The sequence below is a fragment of the Leucopleurus acutus genome, assembly GCF_964270905.1.
Source record: "Leucopleurus acutus genome assembly, chromosome: 2".
Lineage (NCBI taxonomy): Eukaryota > Metazoa > Chordata > Mammalia > Artiodactyla > Delphinidae > Leucopleurus > Leucopleurus acutus.
The window spans coordinates 148,719,273-148,736,575 of record NC_139143.1 but is presented as its reverse complement, the minus strand read 5'-3'; the positions used below and the strand labels follow the sequence as shown (position 1 = coordinate 148,736,575).

At 47.0% G+C, this 17,303-nt stretch overlaps 1 protein-coding gene across 3 annotated transcripts in view; it reads right to left on the bottom strand.

Annotated features, from left to right (window-relative positions):
• Window positions 1–17,303, bottom strand: part of GLIS1 (GLIS family zinc finger 1) — a gene marked incomplete at both ends in the record, with an annotated part of 229,254 nt that overhangs the window by 85,787 nt on the left and 126,164 nt on the right. For all 3 annotated transcript variants that reach the window (XM_082832337.1, XM_082832335.1, XM_082832336.1), the window contains one exon: window positions 2,448–2,625. In XM_082832337.1, the coding sequence (XP_082688463.1) occupies window positions 2,448–2,625 (178 nt within the window). The remainder of the gene's footprint in view (window positions 1–2,447; window positions 2,626–17,303) is intronic.

Here is a 17,303-nt window from a genome sequence, read left to right as displayed (position 1 = left end):
CGAGCGGCTTAAAGATCGGATTTGAAGCTGTGACTTCGTGAAGCTTAAAAAAAAATAAGTGCACAGCTGTTCCCTGCGTGGTCATGATCCTGGGCCTGGCAGAAGTGGGCACGGATGGGGAAGGGCAGCCAGGCAAGCATCTGTTTGAAGCTGCTTTAAAAACAGCACCAGCTTAAAGCAACCAACACCAGAAGAGAACAGCTGTGGTGTTCTGTGACTGAAGTTACCCGAATAATCAACAGCAAAACCTCGAATGGCATCTGGCAGGGACGGGGCAGCTCAGGCCTTAGGGTTTCCGGGCTCCGAATGCCAGCTAAGGCAGCCCCTCCCCTTGCCCTCAGTGTCCCTGTGGAGCCGGGCAGTGGTCCTGGTCCTGCTCTGCCACTGAGCCCTGTACACCCCAGGCAAATCCCATCACGTCTCTAGAAATTGAGAGTGTGGTCCCTAGAAAAAGTGGACAACTCCAGGCGCTTTCCCAGGGGCCGTCTCATGAATCCTAACAGTGTAACGGTGCATGGTAGCTGAAGGCATGGCCAAGTTCTTCAAGGGAGAGACTACTATCTGTTTGACACTTTTGAAAACTAAAGCAACTTGCCCAAGCCCTCAGAGGCAGGCAGCGATAGAGCAGGAATGTGAACCTGGATCTGTTTGAATCAGAGGGAGCCGCATGAATCGAGAGACCCCAAACACAGGGCAATCTGGCGGGAGGGAGAAGGCATAGAATCCAGCTGGGTATGGGATAGGGGCTGGGGCCCTCTTTTTCCTTAGGAAAATGAGGGAGTTTGGGAGAGCCAGATCAGCAGCAGAGGTGGCAGCAACTCAGACTGATGCTGGCATAGGGTTCTGGGTACAGACTCTCCTGTGCCCTGTCAAATGACATTCAAAACGACAAATGATGTTTCTGATCGTCTCTACCTAAAGAGAAAAGAAAACAAAAATCCACTTCCTTAGCTTTCACTAGGTGACTGTAGCTTCTGCCATGAGATCGAATTTCACTGGAGAAACTGGATGCTGCCAGGGGGGCCTCAGTGAACAATCAAGCAGGTAAATGCATTTGACTGTCACCAAACAACGCGCAGCTCCAAGTCTAAAAGATGCTTGCTGAGCTCCTCATCATGTACTTAATGGTGTCCCCCTAAAATCCACAGCTTGAAGTCCTAAACCCCTTGGTGACTGGATTTAGAGATAGGGCCTTCAGGGAGGTAATTAAGGTTAAATGAGGTCATAGGGTGGGCCCTGATCCAACCAGACTGGAGTCCTTGTAAGAAGAAAAGACACCAGGGGTGTGCACACCGAGAAAAGGCCATGTGAGGACACAGCAAATGAGAAGGTGGCCATCTGCAAGCCAAGGAGAGAGCTCTCAGGAGAAACCAAACCTGCAGACACCTTGATCTTGGACTTCCAACTTCCCCAACTGTGAGGAAATACATGTCTGTTGTTTAAACCACCCAACCTGAGGTGTTTTCTTATGGCAAAGCATACTAACAAGCAGACGAACACACTCCTGTAAATCAGAAGTCTCACTAAGACCAAAGAAAGCCACAGGGAATCTACATCCTCAGAGAAAAATGGTTCCATGTAGGAAGAATAAGCATCCTGCTAACTAGTAATATCTCCCACCGTGGAGCTCCCACTGGAAAGTAAACTCTGTCGGGGAGATCTCTGCTTCCTTCACCAAGGCACCCACCCCTGATGAATGACTGGTGAAGGAACCAATTGCAAACAGGCAACTGGGCCAGTTTTTAGACTCTGTGATCTGTGAGACAGGCCCCAGGCCAGCAGCCCCAGGCACTGGCTCAGGGCCCTAGGGCTGAGCAGGTGGATGCAGAGGCTTGTCTGTGGTTGGCCTCTGCCTGCCCGCAAACCAGAGGGCACAGAGGCATGGCTTGGATCCTGGGAGAAGCCGCAGGAGGCAGAGTTCAGCCCCATATGCAATCTGGCAGAACATCTGTCCAGAGGTGAACACGCACCAGCACTGAATGATGGTTACCTGACAGAGTTCTATGGGGTGATGGCTTCCTGGGGCAGGAGACGCCTGGGTGGAGGAACCCCTCTCGGCTCTCGGAGCAGTCCAGGGTTCATCACTAAAGCATGCGTGAACCCTGAGCTGGGTCTTCCCTCCCCAACCTCTCCCCTCATCCTCTGAATCTTTTTCTTCTTCTGAAATGACTGATTCTCTGTAAAGTCAGCTCAGCTTCTGCAACAGGGAAACCTCAATAAAGCCATTCCTGTCTCTCATGGGGCCTTGCAATGCTGAGGTCCAGAGCCTAGACTAGGCGGCCATCCATGTGCTACTGGGCTCCGGCTGGTCTCTGGCCCTCCTGTGCCTCAGTTTCCCTGTGTGTCCCACGAGCCAGGCAGACCAGGTGAGGTCTGGAGGCCCTAGATCTGCGGCTTCCAGCTACCGTCCACAGAAGGCAGCTGGTGCATGGGGTCGGAGCACATACCTGCTGGGGTGGGGGAAATGCAGCAGCCTCTCACAGGCTGAGGGGTGGCCCCGGGGTGGTGGGCTTCCTGCAGGGAGAAACAGGCCCTGGCGGCAGGGGGGGCCAGGGCCTTCAGCAAGGTCCAGGTCCAGTAGACTCTTCTCCGAGCCTGGAGTGCAGTGGCCGTAGCTCCCGTTCACTATGCAGAGAGAGACAGGAAAAGGAGACAAAGTGAGTGGGGATGGCCTGCAGAGGGCAGTCACTGGGGTACCAGGTGGGACAGAGTGCCCTTGAGAAACACTAACTGAACCCTTGCTGCATTCCAGGCACTGGGGACACCTATTAATTCCCATAATCACCAGCAGGATCAATAATAAAATCCCCAGTTCTCAGATGCAGATGCTGAGCTCCAGTGGGTAATTGATCTTTACACAAACACAGAGCACTTACAACATACCAGACACTCTCCGGGTGCAGGAAACATGGTGAGCTAGACACACACTCCTGCCTCTTGGAGCTTACAAGCTATGATCCTGGCACTCATTTGACAAGCTGCAAGGCCATGGCTGGGGCTGGCTGCCCAGCAGACCAGGCAAGCATCACTAACATCTGTAGGTCAAGGAGGAGGTACTCACTAAACAGCATGTGTTCTTCTTATCACTGAAGCTGAATCCACATTGTTTTCCAAATTGCATTACCCCATAGAAGCACAGTATACAGTTATTCACGCCTCTGCATCCTCCACGGTTCTTTGACAGCCTAACTATCATATGCCCGCTGTGCCCCACTCCTGGGATTTTTAGGAAGACAAACTGAGGCAGACGTGCCTCAATTAGTCTTGAAATCTATATAAAGCCCTTGAAAGCCCTCAAAAACTATATAAAGTATAATAAAAATGTTAGACATGGTTGTTATAAGCCACTTGCCCTCTCTGGGCCTCAGTTTTCTCGTCTATAGTGTGAGGAGGGTTAATCTGAAGACTATCTTCTCGGGCTTTCTGCCCAGTCACTTGGCAGGGTTATGCTAAGGAGGAAAGGGCTTTGGGGCCTGATGGGCCCAGTGTGAGCCCCTACTGCCCCCAAGCAATTCTGTGACTCGGACAGGTCCCTTCCAGAGGCTGGGTCCCCCTGTGTCAAATGGGGATAGCCACACCAGTTCTCCAGAGATGCTGTGAGGTGTTGAGAGCTGAGGTGCAGAGCCCTAGCCAAGTGCGGGTGCCTAGTAGGTGGTGCACCTGGAGTGGAAAGTGCTCGTATTGTCAAAGAGCACTTTGAAGAGTATAAAGTGTCTGACAGATGCAATAAAACATTATTAACAGGCCCAAGGACTGTCCAGGGACTGTCAACACTGAGCGAGATAAACCATTAAGATGAGAAAAGAGCTGACACCAGTACACGATCAGCCCTGAAGCTAAGCAGGATGTGCAGGCCCTGACTCCACTGCCTCACTGGGGCCTCCTGCAGCCCTCATAGGGAGAGGTCAGTATTATGCCCATTGTACAGAGGAGAGAGCAGAGGCTCAGGAAGGCTAAACTACTCACCCAAGATCACACAGCTAGTAAGAGTCTGGGCTGGATCTCTGGCTCAGGTCCATCAGACCCAAACCCATGTCTTAATCACTATGTAATAAAAAGTGGCCTCTTAGGAAGACAGAAGTCCAACCTCATCCTCAAGGATCCGGCTCCCCCAACCCTAATTCTAGCTTTACCCCACCCCCAGGCAGCCCCTTCACAGAAGGTCAGACGCTCAGTGCTTACTCGCCGCGTGCCCAAAGCTCCGAACAGGCACTAGGCATTCACCTGCCGAGCACTTTACAGTTTGCAGATGAGAATGCCATGCTCTCAAGGTCCCAGGGCTGGTGACAAGTCTCCAGACAAGTACTTCCTCAGAAGTGGACCTCTGGTCCCCTTCCCAGGCCAAGCACTGGGCCAACGTCCTGCTGTGAGGAACGCTCACTCCTGCTGGTTTGGGCTGCTGCTTGGCCAGCCCCTCACAAGCTTATTTTTTAATAACTTGGTTGTTTTTTAATTAAAAAGAAATCCCTGGTAACAAATGTGAATGGCCTGAGTTAATGAGAGCCGGCTGCCGCTCATTTAACTCCTCCTCTGCAAGGCGGTCTCTGCCTTTTCCAAATTGTTTCTGCTTGTGATTTTATTGTCCCATTGAGGCAAACCCTGGGACTGGGCCTGAGAAAACTGTGGATGATTTTATGACTGTTAATAGCATTTGGCGCAAAGAGAGCTTCATCACCACATGGGGCTGTTCTGCCAGGGTCTTTCTTCCAGCGTCTTTGGGTCAGGGACATGGTTCCAAGCTTCTTTCAAGGACCCACGAGGCCCGTTGGGGACCTCTGGGTTACCTACCCCTCCTTCCCACAGGAGGATGTACGGAGAGATGGAAGGCGGGGCCCCAGAAAGGCGCCAGGGAGCCCAGCATGTATCAAGCCCTATTCGTCAGCCCTTCCTATTTGATCAACAGGAACATTTGATTCCTTTAAGTGTCCATCCCTGTGAGGTGGGCTCATTACAGCCACTTTCCAGATGAGAAAAGTTGAAGTTTGGAGAGATTAGGTGCCTTCCACCAGGCTCTGGAGTCTGTAAGACGCGGGGCCACAATTCAGACTCAGATCTCTCACACTTCAGAGCTCAAGTCCTGTCCTGCTGCCTCTCAGCCAAATGCTGAACGACTGGGGACCCCCAAACAGGCATCCCCAACTTTGACTCCAATAAGATCATGCTGGGGAGCCTTTGGGGAAGTCAACGTGCAACCATTACAATGACTGCTAAACTTCAATCTTTGCAACAACTCTGCCAGGTGGTAAGACCACTCCATCTCAGATGAGCCTACGAAGGCTCAGAGAAATTTAGTGCATTACCCAAGGTCAAACAGGGAGTAAGGGGCTCAGTTGGGATGCAAACTCATCACCTCTGGGGGAAGAAACAGTCATTACCAGACAAACAGTTGGGGACTATTGGCTTCTTTTCCACTGGATACAGTAAGAAGTTTTCCTACAATATATAAACACACAGCTTTGGGAAGGAGTCCCTCAGGTCACAGTTTGGCACTGCTCGGGGATCCAAGCCCATTCAAGCCCTTGTCTCATGTGACTCTCACAGCACCCTGATGAAAGCATTGCCCTCCCCGCCTCACAGAGGGAAGGACATGAGCACCAGAGTTGGCAAGTGGCCACCCAAGGTCACATGGCAATTGCTGGCATAGCTGAGTCCAAACCCAGGTCTCCCCAAACCCATGCTGGATTCTGCTCCAGGCCACCTGCTTTCTCAAAGCCTGGAAATTAAACCAGAGGCTTTGTCCCAGCGGTGCTGTCACCACTGGAGAGATGTGGCTACAGTCACTCTTCAACCCTGGGCCCTCCCACTGCCTTCCTGCCCATTGACATCTTGCCTCTCTGTCCCCAAGGGTATCACAGGACCCACCCTGGCTTACTCTCTATCTCCAGGGAGCAGGGATGGTGTCTTTCTCTGGGAAGGCAGGGGAATGAGAGGGGCATGTCAGCCCCGCTGCCCTGAGGCAGGCTGGGGGATGCCCTGAAAAGGGACTGGCACCCAGCAGCCATGCCTCCCTCTGTGCCACAGGGGGCCACGAGCAGACCCTGGACCTGACTCTCCCCACATACATCAAGCTCCTTTGGAGGCTTGGAGGATGAGAAGGTCCTCTGTTCATTTTTACAGATTGATGAGAAAACCTAGAATGTCAGGGCTGGGACTGAGTGACTATTTCATTCATAGATGAAGAAACTGGGGCTCAGAGAGGGAAAGACTCTGCTTTAATCACACAGCAAATCCATAGCAGAACCTGGACTGGCACCCCCAGGGCTAGGTAAGAGTTCGGTTTAGTTTCCTCTTCAAGCCTCAGTTTTCTCATTTGTAAAATGGTGCTAACACCTACCTCACAAGGTTGTGGTGACAATTAAGTTAAATTACAAACACAAGGCATGTGGCACGGTGCTTATCTCACAGCAAGCACTCGAAAAGTTATGATGATCATAATGATAATTACTTCTTCTATTTATCCTTGAATTCAGGATGGGGCTGGCAGGCAGGGCCTGTATGAGAAGTATTCTATCCCCAAGAAGGTCAGGTCTGGATGACCCTGAGGCCAGGCTCAGGAGGACAAGCCCCCAAGTCTCAGGGGTCACCAAATGCAGAACTGGGCAGCCTGAATGAGGTCACAGCCAGCAAATCCAAAGCAAATGGCTCCAGTTACACACCACAGAGCTTTGCAAATTACCGTAATGACTTGGCTATAAAGTGGTACCACATATAAGGTGACTCCCCACAGGAATTTTAATTTACACTGAAAACTGCCAAGTCTGCATGAGAGGGACAATGATGCATTCAGCATCTCGGGCCCAGATGCCGCCTCCTTGCTGTCCCAGAAGCAGCCATTGGCTGGGTCTAGGAAGGCCTACATGATGACTGCTCCTCATTCATGGACAAGCAGACTTTCAGTGCTCGCCAGGTGCCAGGCTGGTGACAGGGTACTGCACTTTACAGTCAAAACATTTCATAGCCATCACCTATAAGCTTTGCTACAACCGTCAGAAATTGGCCAGACAGGCTCAGAGGGGGCAAGCAATTTACCCAAGCTCACATGGCAAGTGTAGGGCTCAGAGAGCTAACTTTCTCTGTAACAGGCAAGATAACACATATTTTAAGCTTTGCAGGCCATATATGCCACAACTACTCAGCTCTGTTGTTGTAACATGAAAAGCAGCCATAGATAGCATGTAAACAGAAGATTGGGCTGTGTTCTAATAAAACTTTATTGAGAAAAAGAGCTCACTGGCTCTTGGGCTGTAACATGCTGACCCCAATCTAGTGCAGCAGTTAGAGGTGGGCTTTGCAGTTAGAAAGACTTTCCTGCATCTGTAAAACGAGGAGCATTTTATGGGTGTTGATGACAGGAGAACCACTGTCGACTCTGACTGCAGGGCCAGCCCCTGGTGGTACCTGATAAATGGGAGGTGCTATCAGCCTGGCTCAGGGGTCCCCACAGCCTGGGCTCACCCCCTATCTGGGCATTACCTCCCACTCCCACAGTGCTTTGCTGCTGCGCTGTACACACCCCAGCCCTCCAGTCAGGGTGCCTGACACCTCCCAAATCTCTCTGGGCCCTCAGAGCTCAGCAGAAGTGCATCTCCTTCTGGAACGTTCCTTGGTCTCTCCCGCCCTCCCTCAAGCTTCCCCACCTCTGCACACAGCAGCCCCTGCGAATAGCTGCCTGTTAGGGTGCACCTAACCCAGCATCTGACATGTGGTTTCTTTCTTTCTTTCCTTCTTTCTTCCTTTTTTCCTTCCTCCTTCCTTCCTTTGTTTTCTGTCTCTCTTTCTCTCCCTCCCTCCCTCCCCCTCCCTCCCTCCCTCTTCCTTCCTTCCTTCCTTCCTTTCTTCCTTCCTTTCTTCCTTTCTTCCTTTCTCCCTCCCTTCCTCCCTTCCTCCCTTCCTTCCTTTCTTTCCTTTCTCTCCCTCCCTCCCTCCCTCTTTCTTTCTTTCTTTCCTTCTTTCTTTCTTTCTTGCTTTCTTGCTGTGTTGGGTCTTCGTTGCTGTGCACGGGCTTTCTCTAGCTGTAGTGAGTGGGGGCTACTCTTTGTTGCAGTGCGCAGGCTTCTCGTTGTGGTGGCTTCTCTTGTTATGGAGCACAGGCTCTAGGCACATGGGCTTCAGTAGTTGTGGCACGAAGGCTCAGTAGTTGTGGCTCCTGGGCTCTAGAGCGCAGGCTCAGTAGTTGTGTCGCACGGGCTTAGTTGCTCTGTGGCCTGTGGGATCTTCCCAGAACAGGGATCAAATCCGTGTCCCCTGCCTTGGCAGGCGGAGTCTTAACCACTGTGCCACCAGGGAAGACCCAAATACTTGACATGTTTGATCTCTAAATCTCCACAACATCACCACAAGGTGGGGACTATAATACTCTGTACAGCCACATTGACGCTTGTAAGTGCGGTTAAAGTCCCGCCTCATCTAGAGTCTGTGAAATCCTTCAGGACAAGGTCTTGGAGCTCCAGAGCGGCTGAATGTCAGTGCATTCTGACACATGATTTTGTTCAACTTACTTCATATACAGAAGAGAAAACAGGGATCCGGATGGGGGAGAGGCTCGTCCTAGTCACACAGCAAGCAGGTTCTCTCAACACCTGGGCCCCACTGGGGATATTCCCCTCATTCCTAGCACACGGTTAGAACTACAGTAGGTGCTTGGAAACACTGGGAAGGGGGCGGGGTGGCTGGGAGGATTATCCAAAGTTCACTTTCGTGCTTCCTCTACATCAGACACTGTGACTTGGGGAAACAGAACAAGGTTTTGCACACACACACCTAGGTTGAAGCCCTAGTTCCACCATTAACTTTCTGGTTGCTTCACCCTAGATGAGCTACCTTACTCTTCTGAGCGTCAGTTTCTTCATCTGTAAAACAGAGATAAGAATCTCAGCTCCAAGGGGTGGCTGTTAGGGGTAAATGAGAGAATACATGTAGCAGTGTGGTGCCTGGTGCAGTCAGCACTTCAGTAAAAGTCCCTCCACTGCCTTCTTGACAGGCAGGAGACACATGGTCACAGCACCCTGAGGTGGTGTTTCTCCAGCAACAGTGGCCCACTTCCCCAGGCAGTGAGCCCCAGGGGCCACAGAGGGCAGCCTCAGGCCAACGGGTCTTGAGTATGAGCCTGGGCTCTGCAGGCCCCCTTTCTGAGCCTTAGCGTTCCCCTCTGAGTAGTGGGAGGGCCAGGCCCGAGCAGGAGGGGCACTAGAGACCCCAAACAGCAGGGGGTATCAGGCTCCATTCTCAGGGCCAGGGAGGTGAGCGCCGGCTCTCTAAGGACGCTCAGCAGATGCCAAGCCTGTGCTGCACCCACACTCCGGGGCCCCTTCCGCCTCCGTGCTGCCTCGTCATCCCCTCTCTCCCCTCCTCATCAAACCCAAAGGCCTGACAATCAGCAGCAAGTGGGGGCTTCTGAAAGAGGAGAAGCAGGACGGTGGACGTCTGAGCTTTTTCTCCAGTCTCCACAGTCCAGTGAGACGGGCTGCTCGATGCAGAGCTGGCTTGGGGTGTCCCAGGCCCCATCAGGGGGCCTGTAACCTTTCCAGGGCCTCTGGAGCTATAGAGCCTGATGCTCGAGGCCTCACGCCAGGCTTCTGGCCGCCTGGCGTCTCTTATCCCAGGTCACAAAAAACTCCATAAATTCCCCTTTAAAGCTAAGCTAGATTTACGGGGACTCAGGCCAGTAAAACCTGAGCAGCATGGAGGTGCCACAGAGAAACCAGAGTGAGCCTGCAACTCTGTCCCATCCAGGGCCAGGAAGTGAGCAGCCCAAGGCTGGCTGCACGTGGAGATGCAGGTATGTATATAAACATATATGTGGGCCAAGTCTTCCCTCAGACTCTTTTATTGCTATCAAATTAGCCCACATTTGCTGTAGAAAAAATTAGAAAATGTATTGAGGCAACAATTAGAAAATAGACATCATGTATAAGACCACAAACCAGAGAGCCCCAGCAGACATGATGACACATGAACCTCTATGGTATTTCCCTAAGCATCCCTATAATTTTTTGACAAAAAGGATGATATACTTATTTTCTTGTATTCTGCTTTTTTCATTTAGTAATATATCATGAATATTAAAGTTTATAGAGTGCCCATTATGTGCCATGCACAGTACTAGGCTCCTTCCATGCCAGAATTACTAATGCCATTTCCCAGAGGAAGAATAAGTGACTTGCCCAAGGTCATGCATCTGTTGAATGGTGGAATCAAAATGTAAGTCCAGCTCTCTCAGACTTGGAAGGCAGTGGTGACCCAGACATTGTTCCACATCCTTAAGAAATTTAGGGTCAATGCAGCTGATTGCTTGTATTCATCTGCTTGGACTGACATTACACAAGGCCACAGACTGGGTGGTTTAAACAACAGAAATGTATTTTCTCACAGATCTGGACACTAGAGGTCCATGATCAAGGTTCCTGATGATTTGGTTTCTGGTGAGGGCTCTCTTCCTGGCTTGCAGACAGCCACCTTCTCACTATGTCCCTCATATGCCCTTTCCCAGTGCATGCATGGAGGTGGTGGGGAGGAGAGGGAGAGCGCACATGTGCTGTATCTCTTCTTATAAGGACATTAATCCTATTGGATCAGGGCTCCACCATTATGACCTCATTTAACCTTCATTACTTCCTTAGAGGCCCCATCTCCAAATACAGCCACACTATAGGTTAGGGCTTCAACATAGGTTAGGGCTTCAATTTGGGGAGGGACACAAACATCCAGTCCATAACGCCTAATATTCATTCCCTCCTTTCCTCGCCTTAATAGGGTCCCGTATTTCCATATCTATCTATGGGGCTTGAGAAGAAGAGACAGTATAGCACAGCAGATAACAATGCAGATTCTGGGGCATAACTGACTAGGTTTGAATCCTGGTTTTGCCATTTACCAGCTGTGGCCTTGTCTAAGTCAATTGACTTAACTTCTCTGTGCCACAGTTTATGATGTTAAAATGGGTTTATATACCAAATGTAAAGTACATAGAACAGTACACCTGGCACACAGTAGGCACTATATAAATGCCTGCTCTCACTGTTGTTCTTATTCATTTTCCAGGGTAGGTTAGACCATCAGCATGGTCTCATCTCCCCAGCCACAGTGCCACAGTGACAGGCTCAGAGATAGGCATGTAATGCAAGTTGGGTTAATTAGACAGAGGCCTGGAAATTCTCTGACACTAGGGAAAGAGCAGCCTCCACTCCCCTACATGCAAAATTGTCTGTTTTGAAAAATTACTAGCCATCATCACTTCAGACAGTACTTTTGCCCGTTATCTATCTTTCTGGGGCAACAATGTATGTTAGACCTTTTCACCATGTTCTATATCTCTCTTATGCTCTTTTCTGAATTTTTCATCTTTTTTTTAACTTTCATGCTTCTGTCTAGATATTGTCTACTAACTTATTTTCCAATTTATCAATCTTCTCTTTAACTGTATCTAATCTATTAAGTCCCTATTATAAAAACTCTCTAGGAAGTGGGTATAGAGGGACCCTACCTCAACATAATAAGGGCCATATACAACAAACCCATAGCAAACACCATTCTTGATGGTGGAAAACTGAAAGCATTTCCTCTAAGATCAGGAACAAGACAAGGATGTCCACTCTCACCACTTTTATTCAACATAGTTTTGGAAGTCCTAGCCATGGCAATCGGAGAAGAAAAAGAAATAAAAGGAATACAAATTGGAAAAGAAGAAGTAAAACTGTCACTGTTTGCAGATGACATGATACTATACATAGAAAATCCTAAAGATGCTACCAGAAAACTACTGGAGCTCATCAGTGAATTAGGTAAAGTTGCAGGATACAAAGGTAATACACAGAAATCTCTTGCATTCCTACACACTAGCAACAAAAGATTAGAAAGAGACATTAAGGAACTAATTCCATTTACCATTGCATCCAAAAGAATAAAATACCTAGGAATAAACCTACCTAGGGAGGCAAAACACCTGTACCCAGAAAACTATAAGATACTGATGAAAAAACAAAGATGACATAAACAGATGGAGAGATATACCATGTTCTTGGAATGGACAAATCAATATTGTGAAAATGACTAAACTACACAAAGCAATCTACAGATTCAATGCAATCCCTATCAAATTACCAATGGCATTTTTCACAGAATTAGAACAAAAAATTTTACAATTTGTTTGGAAACACAAAAGACCCTGAATAGCCAAAGCAATCTTGAGAAAGAAAAATGGAGCGGGAGGAATCAGGCTCCTTGGCTTCAGACTATACTACAAATCTACAGTAATCCAAACAGTATGGTGCTAGCATAAAAACAGAAATATAGTTCAGGGGAATAGGATGGAAAGTCCAGAGATAAACCCACACATCCATAGTTTAATCTATGACAAAGGAGGCAAGAATACACAATGGAGAAAAGACAGTCTCTTCAATAAGTGGTGCTGGGAAAACTGACAGCTACATGTAAAAGAATGAAACTGGAACACTTCCTAATACCATACACAAAAATAAACTCAAAATGGATTAAAGATCTAAATGTAAGGCCAGATACTATTAAACTCTTAGAGGAAAACATAGGCATAACACTCTCTGACATAAATCGAAGCAAGATCTTTTTTGATCCACCTCTTAGAATAATAAAAATAAACAAATAGGACTTAATTAAATTTAAAAGCTTTTGCACAGCAAAGGAAACCATAAACAAAACAAAAAGACAACCCATAGAATGGGAGAAAATATTTGCAAATGAAGCAACTGACAAGGGATTAATCTCCAAAATACACAAACAGCTAATGCAGCTCAATAACAAAAACAAACAACCCAATCAAAAAAATGGGCAGATCTAAATAAACATTTCTCAGGACTTCCCTGGTGGTGCGGTGGTTAAGAATCCGCCTGTCAATGCAGGGGACACAGGTTCGAGCCCTGGTCCGGGAAGATCCCACATGCCTTGGAGCAACTCAGCCCGTACACCACAACTACTGAGCTTGCACTCTAGAGCCTGTGAGGCACAACTACTGAAGCCTGCGCACCTAGAGCCTGTGCTCCACAACCAGAAAAGCCACTGCAATGAGAAGCCCGTGCACCACAATGAGGAGTAGCCCCCGCTCATCACAACTAGAGAAAGCCTGCATGCAGCAATGAAGACCCAATGTAGCCAAAAATAAATAAATAAATTTATTTTTTTAAAAATAGACATTTCTGGGGCTTCCCTGGTGGCGCAGTGGTTGAGAGTCCACCTGCCGATGCAGGGGACATGGGCTTGTGCCCCAGTCCGGGAGGATCCTACATGCCACATAGCGGCTGGGCCCATGAGCCATGGCCACTGAGCCTGCGCCTCCGGAGCCTGTGCTCTGCAACGGGGGAGGCCACAACAGTGAGAGGCCCACGTACGGCAAAAAAAAAAAAAAAAAAAAGACATTTCTGCAAAGAAGACATACAGATGGCTAAAAAGCACATGAAAAGATGTTCAACATCACTAATTATTAGAGAAATGCAAATCAAAACTACGATGAGGTATCACCTCACACCAGTCAGAATGGTGATCATCAAAAAACAAACAATAAATGCTGGAGAGGGTGTGGAGAAAAGGGAACCCTTCTACACTGTTTGTGGGACTATAAATTGGTACAGCCACTATGGAGAACAGTATGGAGGTTCCTTAAAAAATTAAAAATAGAGCTACCATATGATCCAGCAATCCCACCCCTGGGCATGTACGCTGAGAAAACCCTAATTCACAAAGATACATGCACCCCAATGTTCATTGCCGTACTATTTACAATATCCAGGACATGGAAACAACCTAAATGTCCATCAACAGAGGAATTAGTAAAGAAGACATGGTACACATATACAATGGAATACTACTTGGCCATAAAAAGGAATGAGGGCTTCCCTGGTGGCACAGTGGCTGAGAGTCCACCTGCCAATGCAGGGGACATGGGTTCGTGCCCCGGTCTGGGAAGATCCCACATGCCGCGGAGCGGCTGGGCACGTGAGCCATGGCTGCTGAGCCTGTGCGTCCGGAGCCTGTGCTCCGCAACGGGAGAGGCGATGGCAGTGAGAGGCCCGCGTACCGCAAAAAAAAAAAAAGAATGAAATAATGCCATTTGCAGCAACATGGATGGACTTAGAGACTGTCATACTGAGTGAAGTAAGTCAGACAGAGAAGGGCAAATATCATATGATATTGCTTATATGTGGAATCTTTTTAAAATGGTACAAATGAACTTAATTACAAAGCAGAAATAGAGTCACAGATGTCGAAAACAATCTTATGGTTACCAGGGGGAAAGGGGGAGGGATAAATTGGGAGATTGGGGTTGACATATATACAGTACTGTATATAAAATAGATAACTAATAAGAACCTACTGTATAGCACAGGGAACTCTACTCAATACTCTGTAATGACCTATATGTGAAAAGAATCTGAAAAAGAGTGGATATATGTATATGTATAACTGATTCACTTTGCTGTACACCTAAAACTAGCACAATGTTGTAAATCAACTATGCTCCAATAAAAATTTTTTAAAAATCTATTAAATCCATCTTTTGAGTTCTTAAATTTTTCTATTTTTTAGTTTAAAATTTTCCATTTGATTAATTTTTATAGCTTTCAGATATCTGTTGAAATTCTCCATTTGGTAATCTATTGTCTTGAACACATTAATCACTGTTATTTTAAATCTTGTACCTGACAAATCCAACACGTGGACCACCTGTGAGTCTGTTTTTGTATGTTTCCCCCCCCCCATTGGTCCTGCCTCCTTGTATCCCTGGTACTTTCTGACTGAATGCCCAACATTGTGTATGAAGTCTGTACAGGCTCCAGATGATACCTTCCTCCAGAGAGAATTTTCTTTTGCTTCTCAAAGGCAGTTAAAAGAGAGGAAGATGATCTTTATCCACTCTAGGATTTCAGTTTTAGGCTTTGTAAAGGTTGCTCTCTTTCTGGTTCATCCTTTCTCCTAGGATGCTGCCCTTCAGGGTCCCCAAGTGAAAACTTGGGATGCCCGGACTCCTCCCTGGTTGACACTGAATGTCAATATAAGTTCCCAGAACTTGAGGCTGTTGAAAGCTTCGCTTAGATCCTCAACCTCTTAACTGCCACACTGTTGATTTCTCAGCCGTATAGCCTATGCCACTTAAGAATCAACAAATATTTTGGAAGGAAACGCAACACTTAATGTTCAGCTCACTTTTCGGCACTTCCTACCTCCATGGAACCTTGGCCCCTCAAAATTTGCCTATTTTGGTGGCCCTAAACTCCAGTTTTTGTATCTCCAGCATAGTAAGGCTGCAGAAAGCTCTGTTCATTTCTCCAATTCTTGGTCCTATACAACTTGCAATCTGGCAAATGCCTGAAAGGAAGAAGTTGTGCAGAGTCAGATTCATGTCAGTGTATTTCCCTTCTCTTCAGGGTGTTGGTGCCACAAGTCCTGGTTGTCTTGGTAGTTCATGATGCTTTCAAACAGTTGGGTTTTATATTTTATTCAGAGGGAAGGTTAGTCTGATATAAGCTTATTTGCTATAAACAGATGCAAAAAGCCCCTTCCAACATACAATTTTAATAACTGCATAGTATTCAATAATATGCTTGTACATACTTTATTTAATCCATTCTCCACAGTTAGGATTTATATTGTTTAAAAAGATTAAAACCAGAAACTATCATGTAATGAATGTCCTTACAGACCTGTCTTCATGTCCACCCATATTTATAGCCTTAGAATAAATTCCTAGATGTGAGATGGATGGCTGAGTCAAAGGACATGCAAAATTTTAAAGAATTTTGCTACCTGCTATTCGAACTGCTCTCCAAAAGGAATATATCAATTTATACCATCAGCAGTGCAGGAAAGCCCCTGTTTCCTTGCACTCTCACCACTCTAGGTATTCTCATTTTTAAAAAAATCTGTTACTTTAACAGTTCAGGGTGACTTATAATAGAAAAGAATAGGAGATAGTCTGTATATCGAATAACAGGAAAATGATTACATAAAGTTACTCAGCAGAAATTTTATGTAGCCATTAAATATAGTAGAATTCCATCATAATGCAATTAATCTTCAATTCCTTTAAAATGGTATTTTGGTGTTTTTTCCAGTTAATATATGGGAAAAAGATGTTTTCATTTATTAGATATGTCAGAAACAGCCCACTTATCACGAAGTACACACTACACAAGGAACTAAGAAAACCTCAAATCGTTATGATGCAGCCACTTCCTAACCCATAATTCCCTGCAACCTCCAGAGAAAAGAAGAACTCTTTTGTGAAGAGGCTGGACAGGGGACAGGAGCTACTGCCATGTTTTATATGAAGACATCTTATCACAAGGTATCTTATCATGAGTTTTATTGGATTTACTAAAGGTTTTAATTACAAGGGAAAATATTTATAAGAATTAAATAAAAAGAAGATTCAAAATTCCACATGCATAAAACTAACTTGAATAGAAAAAAAATGGAAAATCAATACATCAGATATTAATCACGGACTTCCCTGGTGGCTCAGTGGTTAAGAATCTGCCTGCCAACGCAGACACGGGTTCGATCCTTGGTCTGGGAAGATCTCACATGCCATGGAGCAACTAAGCCCATGTGCCACAACTACTGAGCCCACGCACCACAACTACTGAAGCCTGTGTGCCTTAGAGCCTGTGCGCTGCAATTATTGAAGCCCGCGCGCCTAGAACCCATGCTCCGCAACAAGAGTAGTCATTACAATGAGAAGCCCACGCACCACAATAATGAGTAGACCCTGCTCACCACAACTAGAGAAAGCCTGCACACAGCAACAAAGACCCAACACAGCCAAAAATAAAATATAATAAAATAAATTTAAAAAACCATTAATCACTCATTCATTCATTTAACGTATGTCTACTGAATACCTACTTTGTGCAAGGACCAGGCACCAGGCACAGGAATGCAATGATGAACAAGAAAAAAAATCTCTATTCTCACGGTGTTGACATTCTGATCAGAGAGAAGACAATTTCAAAAGTAAACACATAAATATATACTATAATATGAAGTAGGGATAAATGTGAATTAAATTAAAGGTAAGGAGCTAGAAAGTGCAGAGAGATGGGGACAGTCGGGGCAGGTCTCTCCGAGGGGTGGACATCTACACAAATGCCCTAGTGAAGGGAAGAAGGGAGCCATGTGGACACCTGGCGAAAGAGCTTTCACACAGAGGGAGCAGCAAGTACAAAGACCCTGAGGTAGGAGTGTTCTCCAGGGTAGGAACACAAGAAGGCCAGGTGTGGCTGGAGCCTAGTGAGCAAGGATGAGAGAGGCAGGTGATGAGACCCAGCTGGGTCTGA